At 37.9% G+C, this 10,810-nt stretch overlaps 1 protein-coding gene across 1 annotated transcript; it reads left to right on the plus strand.

Annotated features, from left to right (window-relative positions):
• The first annotated feature begins 7,242 nt into the window (after nucleotides 1-7,242).
• On the plus strand, nucleotides 7,243-10,615 carry LOC139943347 (uncharacterized). Its single transcript, XM_071940179.1, has 4 exons — nucleotides 7,243-7,336; nucleotides 8,121-8,210; nucleotides 9,515-9,648; nucleotides 9,993-10,615. The coding sequence occupies exons 2-4, from the start codon at nucleotides 8,168-8,170 to the stop codon at nucleotides 10,194-10,196; spliced, it is 381 nt and encodes a 126-aa protein (XP_071796280.1). The 5' UTR covers nucleotides 7,243-7,336; nucleotides 8,121-8,167; the 3' UTR covers nucleotides 10,197-10,615.
• Nucleotides 10,616-10,810: the final 195 nt, after the last annotated feature.

Genomic DNA, 10,810 nt, shown 5'->3' on the forward strand with positions numbered 1-10,810 from the left:
GTATCGTCAACAATTTGTTCCAAGTCCATGTTCAATGGGAGTTATACACTCCATGTCAATACTTCATAATGAAAATGCTTAGAGGCACTGGACATTATTGGTAACTACTCAAAATAATTATTAGCATAAAACTTAACTTGGCAACGCGTAATGGGAAGTAATTTTCCACGAATTTGATTTCGAGACCTCAGAGTTAGATTTTGAGCTCTCGAAATCAAGCATCTGAAAGCAGTGTACACAACTTCGTGTATGCATATGTTGAGATAAACCAAATGAGAAGACTGGTCTTTGACATTGCCAATAGTGTCCAATGTAATGGCACTGGACACAATTGGTAATAACTCAAATAAATTGTTAGCATAGGCCTACAATGAGCTACTGAAAACAATGTGAAACGCAGTTGTTAAGGAAGAGGTACTTTCTCACTTAGATATTAAAAGACTCGAGACTTAAGCCTTTTTAATATATGCATCACACATCATTTATACTACAAATGCTTTTGTTTGTTTTCATCTTTTTATTACAACTTCGATGACCAATTTAGTCAAAAATTTTCACCGACTTTTATGCACATGTTTTGGGATAGACTAAGTGAGAATACTGGCCAAATTACATAGCGCTGATGCGAATGCTTAACGGTATAGTCCAGGAGAACTGAACATCAACCGTGACATTGAGTACAACTAACATTTTTTTCTGAAATGAGTCCATCAGGTGGTCCCTTTTAAGAAACTTATGCATGCCCAGCTGGCAGGGTTAAGCATTTTTTGTTACTGTAAAAAAAAAAAAAATTCCCATAATGTTTGTGTACAAACGCTCATCAATGTGTTTTATAAGATAACGACAGAACTCTTCACATGTTTTCTCGACAAGAAATACTTGTGTGTACTCAATGTAGTTGAGTTGTACTCAATGTCACGATTTATCTAAATTTGGGGGTTTGGCTCCTGAACTAGTGAGCATCTTGCGTGCTTAATGCAACAGAAAATTTGCTATGGTGCAAGCGTATTTCACAGGTTAGAAGAAAAATAAGGCGGTCGTATTGCTTATTACTATGGATCTGCATTGTGACGTCATTTATTTTCGTGCTATAAGCAGCAGAAGGTTTGCACGCATTTCCGTATGATTGCGGTTTAGAGCGCTATGAAATAGAAATCACACCGTAAGTAGCTCAATGAAATTGGGCTCTTTGACAAAATTATTATTCCCAAAGTGTTCATCCAGTGTCCTTTATTAACACCCACTCGCCACAAACCGTCATATCATGAAAGTGCTAGGAACTGTGTACCCTTTTGGGGAGTTGAATTGAATATACCCCTTTAGTCTTTGAACATTGGGTTGACATAATGCTTGTACTGCAAAACAAATTTTAAAAATGAGTCTAGAATAAATGGCTTTATTTTCCGATCCAAACCAGTCGACCATCTTTATAAACACAAGTACCGGTAAACAAATACATGCTCATTTAAAGAAAAAAAGGGAAAAGTATTAAGGGAATGGATCCAGAAAAAGGTGGAAATTATCATAGCCAATCAAAGTTTTTTTTTTTATAATAACTTCAATTACCTATATTAATGTATACTAATGGCATTGAGTATTTTGTTGGAAAAAAACGTTCGCTATACAATATTCGATGTTACGACTAAAAGTAGTTGTTACGAACGAAATATTCAAACAAATGAGTTCTCATAAAAAAAGCGCCTTGAAAATTTATAGCAATGCAGCTTGCTGAAGTGAATGGGTAAGTCATTCCAACACGAAGGTGCAATGAAGTGGAAGGCTCTTTTATTGGAACGGGTAGTTTGAGTCAGTAGGGATTGGGTTTATGACTCGGGTCTAGCAGAGGGGAGAGAACGAAAAGGATTATTTGTATGAACAAGGCCATACCATAGAGAAAGGATTTATCTCTATGGTCAGACTTTGCCATAAAGAGCTTTGAAAATTAATAGATTAAATGTATAACCGATACGTAATTTGATCGGGAGCCAGTGTTTAGTTAATGTAAGATAGTGTAAAGAACGAGGTGTATGCGTGTGCTACTGCAAAACTGTATATAGGCCCTAGATTCAATTCACAAGCAACGTCAACAAGACATTCACCCCGTTCCAGAAGACACAATACATGTTAATATTCCATTCAAGAAGACTCTATTTGTTGTCTGGTAGAACCCCCCTCCCCCAAGCTCCTTTATACTGTTAATCCCCTCGTATTTGTGCTTCCAACATTCCTCAAATAGCATTGTATGTAGGCCCCCAAAATCGAGATTGATACAAATGCACGTTTTACACGTTTAGAGGAAAAAAAAAACAGTTATAATAATACGAATAAAAAAAAAAAAAAAAAAAAAAATGATTGAAGTATTCGTTTTAGCCCCTCAAAATATACTATTACATTCCCCCTTTTTAGCTAGCCTGCCTCGTTCACTAATTAAACATAGCTTGTTCTCCCTCTTCCAACCTTTGATATTGTCCTTCGTGTTTCAATCTTCTTGTGGTCAAACCAGACCCTTCCCTCCAACCCCAACCCCTAACCCCCCCCCCCCCTATTTTGTCCACCCATTCACTCAGTTTACGCTTTGATTGATGTATATAGTGTGCTTTCTGACTCTCTATTCATTTATTTCCACTTCACTGCTTACGTCACACTACCCGTTCATGTCTGTTGCGTTTTAATTTAGCCTTCGAAGGATAACCTGCTAGGTCGAAGCGTTTGGGCTAGTAGCCATGTTTGTCATTGTAGTCATTATTTGGTTGGTAACAGTTCGCAACAGCTAATTCTATTTTCTCAATAAGAATTAAAAATAGCCATTAATAAAGAAATACATAAATAAATACGTGAATAACTAAATAAGTATTAAGTAAACAAGTAAAAAAAAAAATAACTAAATAAGTAAATGAATATATAAATAAATAAATAAAAAAATAAATAAATTAATTTATTAATAAATATATAAAAATATATTAATGGTTTATGCCTCTGAAGAAGGTCCGGTTTGGATCCAAAGCTACAGCTAAATCTACCCTACTCATTATTTAGTAACTAAAAATAAAGATAAAAGTTTACAACACATTCAGAACAAACGTTAGTCAAACTTTGACATATTTACCTCTCTTTTCTGGACAGATACAGCACTCAACAGCAGATTGACAAAAATATTATGTATGTCACCTACACTCTGTCATTCTACTCAACAATGTCATTCTACCTCATTGGTCATATCGTGTAGAGTCTGTGGTGTTTAATATATACGTGAAACGAGACCTCAACTCAAGAGGAGTTCCTATATGGCCACAAATCCACAGTCAAGACACAAAAGCTGGATACACCTGTAGGACATCACTTCAATCTTCCTAATCACTCCTAATGTCGGACATGATTTATATTTACATTACCGTGATAAGGTATAAACTGTCGATAAGGCGCCTTCAACCAGGGTGTCCAATCTGTCCAACCAGGATCCTGCAGGACATGATAACAACACTCTTTCCCTTCCCTATTCACCACACATATTTCATTTTTACTGTTGTCTCGTTGTTATCAATTCATGTTTATTCCCTGTCACTATCGATACCATGTAGTACTTATAGGGTTCGAGTACCTTTTGAAAAAGGAGTAAAATAATTTCAGCAAAATATGTTTCCTCTCGGTGAGACGAAAACTTATGTTAGTATGTGAACAACGGATTAATACGCGCCTCTCCTGAAAACATCTTGAAATAGTTGTTACTTTTTCTCTCTCAAAAACTTGACTATTAATAATTAAGCTGTTTTGAAAAGAACCAGCTGTTCTGAATTAAACAGTTCTGAAAAGAACTGTCCTGCTTTTAACTATTTCAGACTGAGAAGTCTCCCGAACCCCCGATTATCTACTCCGCGGCAGTAGAATAAAGCAAGTCAAAGAACAAACTCTACCTGGCAAGTAGATACACAGATGGTATTACCGCAAACCAAACATACATTGATACCTCACCATGCAATGCCTTAGATCCTTTATAGGCATATTATTAATAATTCGGCATTCACATGAAAATAATACAAAGAGAATTGTTGGACAATAATCATAAATTACAAGAGAAAATAGAGCAAAGAACACATTAAATGTGTCTACAACTGCAGACCTTGTGCCTTCGCTTCCAACACTAATACTAGCGTGCTTTCGAAAGACCACGGTAGGGACACAGGACGGTGAACAAATTCTAAGCGTGTTTTTTCCCCAGGGAAGATGAGGCTACTTAGCGTCAAGCACCTAAACAACAATAACAACGTAACAGTGTACCTTATAACAAAAAGCAAGTCTTGCTCTATGCTTATAACTAGCTCCATAGCCTTACCGTCCCCAAGACGGAGGACGCTACAAGTTAAAGGAACACGTTGCCTTGGATCGGTCGAGTTGGTCTTTGAAAAGCGTTTGTTATAAAATGCACAAAGGTAGAAAGATGTTGTAAAAGTAAAATACAATGATCCACACAAACATGCCTCGAAATTGCACGGTTTTCCTTTTACCTCGTCGACTAACACGGTCGGCCATTTATGGGAGTCAAACTTTTGACTCCCATAAATGGCCGACCGTGTTAGTTCGCACAGTAAAAGGAAAACCACGCAATTTCGAGGCAAATTTGTGTGGATCATTGTATTCTACTTTTACAACATCTTTCCAACCATATGCATTTTATAGAAAACGGTTACAAGTCGCTTTTTATAGACCAACTCGTCTGATCCAAGGCAACGTGTTCCTTCAACATGGAGCTCGCATGGAGATGCAATACAATTACACACGTGTATAGTAGAGGGTACTCTCGACACGCTTGGTTGGTTGCACCATGGTTGCCAACGCGCCTACATGTACAACCCGTCCAAGTGGCCTTATCTTTCCTGGGGGAAAAAATAAGCTATAAGGGATTACTGATTGTATATAATCGAGATCAGTGTAAGGAAGCAGGAAAATCGATCGACGCATGCGCCAAACTGAAGTAGACTCCGTCGTGTAGAGTTTCGGAACGCTAATTTGGTGAAACAACGTCCGGTCTGTACGACAACGGAGTGATGTCGTTTGTACACGTTGTATGGTGGGGGAGCCTTGTGATAGACTCGATTCAAGGCCCGTTCTCGTGCGAGAGATCCTAAAAAATCATATCCGACTTCAAAATGTAGTTATTGTGGTCCCGAGAATGGCCAGGCACAGGGGGCTAGGTTGGGGGATGCCAACCTCGCAAAAGTTGTATAATTTTTAGGCGATGAGACTGTAAATAAAAGGACCCTCATGGGGACTGGGACTTGAATCAATTCTATATCACCATGCGGTCCACAACATACAGGACGGGAGCACTCAAGCGTGAGAATACAGATTACTGTGTTATGCTCTGTCCCGTCCTGTGTCCCTACCGTGGTCTTTCGAAAGCACGCTAATCTGATACATTTGGTACGGACGATGGACATTTGTTTCAAATTCTCTTGATACTTTGCAACTACCCAATAACTACGTATACGGACAATGGACATTCGTTTCCGATGATATACTAGACTTGTGGACAAGTCGTTAAATCGGCCCCACGCGCTGAGATAGTGCTCTCGCGAGATCACTGCCCTCGCGCGAACTGATGGCTCCCCGATTTCGACTCCTCATGAGGAGGATGAATGCTATACTGGCTTTAACAGAAGCAGTTCAAACAGCCTTGTGTTCAGCCTAAATATACTGGCTATAACAGAAGCAGTTCAAACAGCCTTGTGTTCAGCCTAAATATACTGGCTATAACAGAAGCAGTTCAAACAGCCTTGTGTTCAGCCTAAATATACTGGCTATAACAGAAGCAGTTCAAACAGCCTTGTGTTCAGCCTAAATATACTGGCTATAACAGAAGCAGTTCAAACAGCCTTGTGTTCAGCCTAAATATACTTGCTATAACAGAAGCAGTTCAAACAGCCTTGTGTTCAGCCTAAATAAATATGTGGCCAATCCGTTCTGTCGGCATAAACGCCTATACCAACAGATAAAGTAATGTCCCTTGATTTATATTTGCTTGCGTTAGGGTTGTATAGCAGGCACGTCTGATCAAATATAAGCATTCCGAAGCGAAAAATAAAGGAGGGTATTTGGTAAATTGTGTAAATAAGTTATATAAACAACAGTGTAAGTGAATACATTTTGTTTGGCAACTTCAACTATTATGTGGCAAATCCGTGTTGTCGGTATACAACGCCTATACCAACAGACTATGTAATGTCCCTGATTTATATTTGCTTGCGTATAGCAGGCACAATATGTCTGATCAGTAAGCATTCCGAAGCGAAAAATAAAGGAGGGTATTTGGTAAATTGTGTAAATAAGCTATATAAACAACAGTGTAAGTAAATACATTTTGTTTGCCAACTTCAACTAAACCAATCCGTGTTATCGGCATACAACGCCTATACCAACAGACTATATAATGTCCCTTGATTTATATTTGCTTGCGTATAGCAGGCACAATACGCATTCCGAAGCGAAGAATAAAGGAAGATATTTGGTAAATAGTGTAAATAAGTTATATAAACGACAGTGTAAGTGAATACATTTTGTTTGCCAACTTCAACTATATGTGGCCAATCCGTAATGTCGGTATACATAGCCTACACCAACAGACTATGAAATGTCCCTGATTTATATTTGCTTGCGTTAGGGTTGTATAGCGGGCACAATATGTCTGATCAAAGCATTCCGAAGCGAAGAATAAAGGAAGATGTTTTGTGATAATGTGTAAATAAGTTATATAAACGACATTATAAGTAAATAAATATTGATTGGCAACTCCAACTGTCGATAAGAGCCTCATTGCAAGTCTTACGTTGGCGCATGGAGGAATATTCACCCATGGTTGGCATAACGCATTTTGAATTCTATAAGGCGAGTCCATAGGAAACACGTTGTCATAAACATCAAACTACACGTTGCTACTACATGTACATGTATAGCAGGGAAAGTTCTCTTAACCCCATGGTGGCATGCATTGTGTCCGTACAAAATACCTCATTTGCATATTAATGACTTGCTTTCTTCAGATATGACGTAAACATTTCCATTAATAGACAACAAGCTTGCTGGTAACCTTAGCACCTTTTGTGTCCATCGTTAGTTACCACCATCAACACAAACACGTTGTTGTTAGGCGCTTGCTTACTAATTGGTCAATTCAATTGGGCTATGTCTACTTAGCAACCGGGTGCCAAACGGACACTCACGCCCTGTTTGTAGGATATTTGGGCGGTATTTGGGCGGTATTTTGAAGAGTGTGCGGCTTTGCGTTGGGTGTTAGCGGGCAACTACTTTCAAATCAAACACAACATCCACTGGACTCGAGCAGGTAAGAGCTACTGTGCAAACATTAACCAATATTGTGTTATTTATAAAGTCAGTTTATGTGTTCTTTGAATTCATTTCGTGGATTTTTTTTTTTAAGTGTATTAACTTTTATTTATTCACAATGTTATTCAAGACATAAGCAAAAAGCGCTTTCATTTGTACGGTGTCAGGACACTTCGTATACCTTTGCCACTTCGTACCCGGTACACTTCGTACCTTCTTACAAGATACTTCGTACCTTCTTACAAGACACTTCGTACCTTCTCACGAGACACTTCCTATCTTCGTACTAATTCGGGATTTCTGCATCGTTTATGAATATTGTGCTTTGTGATCGGATGATTATGAAATAAAAGCAAATCAACCGATTATTACTATTTTTGTTGGGACCAATAAGCCATTTTGACGATTTGGGGATTTTCAGGTTGCATTGAAACATGTTTTACCCGGACATTCGTCCGTTTTGGTTAGGGGCTTTTAGTGTGACCGCGCTACTATAACTCGGCTGGTTGGAGATCGGAATCGACGGTCAACAATTTATTGATTCAAACGAAAAGAGATGGGCCTGTCAATTAAAGTGGGATTTTGAACTTTAGGTGGTGAGGTTTGCAGTAGCAGTTCTTTTCATCTCAGAACCAAAACTACTAAAAATAGATTAAACTATGGTGCACCAGCAAACCTCACCTCAATTATCTAATCTTAGTTTAGGGGAGGGCGTTTGCAGTTTTTAGTCATCTCGTCGATTGGGCTGGAAAAGTGATCATTAAATTGTTTTCATCTTGCAGAATCTTGTACTTTACCGAGGCATAAACACCACAAAGAAACACTCATCATGAATACCCTTGCAACAATTGTCGTTCTGATGAGCCTTATAGGTAAGTACCAACTGTAAATGGAGGATTTGACAATTGATTCGAATAAGAATTTGTATTTTGTTTAAATGGTCACTGAGAACACTTACCGCTGGTGATATTTTAGTGGCGATGATCCCGGTCCCGGTGAAACAAAACACAATCTCAACTGTCCGATCTGCAAGGTTTTTTTTTTTTTTTTTTTTTTTTTGTGTGGAGACAAAAACAAATGTTTAGCGTCCCGTCCGCCTCCTTTTCCCCCTTTAATTTATTACAAATAAAAGAAGGCAACAATTTAAGGATATAGGTCGAACAATTTCTTCGGGCGGCCAATTTGAATAACAGAGCCCTTCTTTCAAAAAGGCATGTATTTTTTATAATTTGGCCGTATCCAATAACTGTGTGTTGCAAATAAGATGTTTACCTGGGTCGTACTACTTGCTGTCAACTCGCCTCAACTCACGTGCGCCGTCAACTCATCCAATATACATTTAAAATCCACAAAATAAGCATAGAACTGCTAAGTATCTGCTCAAAGAGAATTCGCGTAATTTTTAGGTCATATTTCGGAAGATAAAGTGAGTTTTTTTCTCGTGAAAAAATTATCTCGAAGCAGTAAAACCGTTGGCCGCCATCTTGCTTTTTCACATTGATTAGTCTTTCACATTGATTGGCCCAAGATGTCAATGATTGGTACTTTTTTTTTTATCAACACAAAGTCGTTTTGTGAACGAATTTTTACTGAAAACCATGAGAAATATGTAGTTTAGCCCATCACACTTAACACTTCCGTGCCCCTTTTATAGATTTTTCATGTAAATTTAATGAGTTGACGGCACGAAAATGAGTTGGCGAGTCGGCGAGTAGTAGGACCGGTTAACCTGCTGTTGTGTCCTTCGAAGCGAACTGGTTAAAGGCAGTGGACACTAATGGTTATTACTAAACATAATTTTAAACATGAAAACTTACTTGATAGCAAGTAACGGGGAGCTGTTGGTAGTATTAAACATTATGAGAAACTGCTCCCTCTGAAGTATTAAAATGTAGTTTTCGAGAAAGAAGTAATTTTCGATGAATTTGGTTTCGAGACCTTAGAATTTGATTTTCAGATACCGAAATCAAGCATTCGGAATGTCGATACTTCGTGTAAGGGTGTTTTGTATTTCACTCGTATCTTGCAACTTCGTCGACCAATTGAGCTCAAACTGTCACAGTTAATTTTTATTCAATTTTATGCATAACAAATAAATGTATATCACTGAAGTTAGTTGCAAAAAGTGTCTTTTGTTTTATTACGAAGTTTAACTGATTTTTATTTTATTTTCTAGCTGGTATGAGTGCCCTGACGTGTAACACGTGTGGTTGGCTAACCGGTGCCTCCGACGATTCATGCCTTGATGAATTCGATGCCACCGCTTCTAACAGCTCAGTCACATGTGCGTCTGGATTTGATTCGTGTAGTGTAAGTATATACAGACCAACCCTTAACTAGTTATCCTGGTAATAACTCTTATTGAATTACCAGTACCTACACCTAAATATCTACATTTTAGATCTGTTGTATTCCATTTTAAAATATCTGTCTAATCATTTGCATTTTATAACAAACGGTTACAAACTCGACCGATCCGGGGCCATGTTGTGTATAACAGAATGTATACATACGTGTACATATATTTGACTATTACCACGTCAATTTCTGCCTACTCGCTTACATTATGAATGGGCATACAACTTGTACTGCAACAGCTCCCATTGGTGGACCTTTTATAAGTTTTATAAAGCTGTTGTGTTATTTTTCTACAGAAATCTGTAACAAAGGTTGATGGCACAGTAACTATTCTAGCTCGTGGTTGCTCAGCATCTTGCTCCGAGGCCTGTGTTTCCCTCTTCAGCCTTGAAGGATGTACCTATTGCTGCTCTACCGATGATTGCAACAGCGCAACCTCAGTCACCTTGAGCATTGCTGTCATGGCCGCTACCGTAATCGGTGCTTATGTAGCACAGTAAATTGTTTCAAAATAAATGTTGTTGAGATTTCTCCAGAGTACATCAGGAAACCTAATGAAAACTCTGAAGTGAATTAGGTTTTAGAGAAAGTTGGTCTGCAATATGAATTTGGAATACAAATTTCACAAATACTTTTAAACTATCTGAACATAATACTTTTTTTATATTGTTTTATCTTTTCAATAACTGTGGCCTACTTGTAGGTTAGTTTTTACAAGAGAAAATGAGCTGAAATGCCCAGAGCGCTCGTTGAATGGGCAGTGAACCTAATGCATCGTTACCAGGAGAGTGCAGGGGTCAGTTTTTAGTGATGTGATCTCACAACTGTTTTCTTGTTATGCTTTTTTATGTATGTACATGTATTTTTTATATAAGGTGACCGGTTTGTGCGAAATAAATTTGTCTTTGTATTTTGAAAATATTGCGTTCACTTGTATTTATACTTACATGTTGTGTCTCAATTCTGTTTAGACATTTTTAATGTTGTTCTTTTAAATGTTTTCCAGAATTATTTTTGTACATGATCCAAGGGGTAACTAGGTTTACTATACAATGTATGTACATGTACTTATGTTTTACCTTTACTTGAATGTTGCTACATGTACCTAAAATGG

This window comes from Asterias amurensis, chromosome 10 (assembly GCF_032118995.1).
Source record: "Asterias amurensis chromosome 10, ASM3211899v1".
Classification (NCBI taxonomy): Eukaryota; Metazoa; Echinodermata; class Asteroidea; order Forcipulatida; family Asteriidae; genus Asterias; species Asterias amurensis.

Bases quoted from the DNA above. Each gene is read 5' to 3' on its own strand.
- LOC139943347 (XM_071940179.1), top strand. From the start codon at position 8,168: ATGAATACCCTTGCAACAATTGTCGTTCTGATGAGCCTTATAG. The intron at 8,211-9,514 runs GTAAGTACCAAC...TTTATTTTCTAG, and splicing joins CGTTCTGATGAGCCTTATAG to CTGGTATGAGTGCCCTGACG. The intron at 9,649-9,992 runs GTAAGTATATAC...ATTTTTCTACAG, and splicing joins CTGGATTTGATTCGTGTAGT to AAATCTGTAACAAAGGTTGA.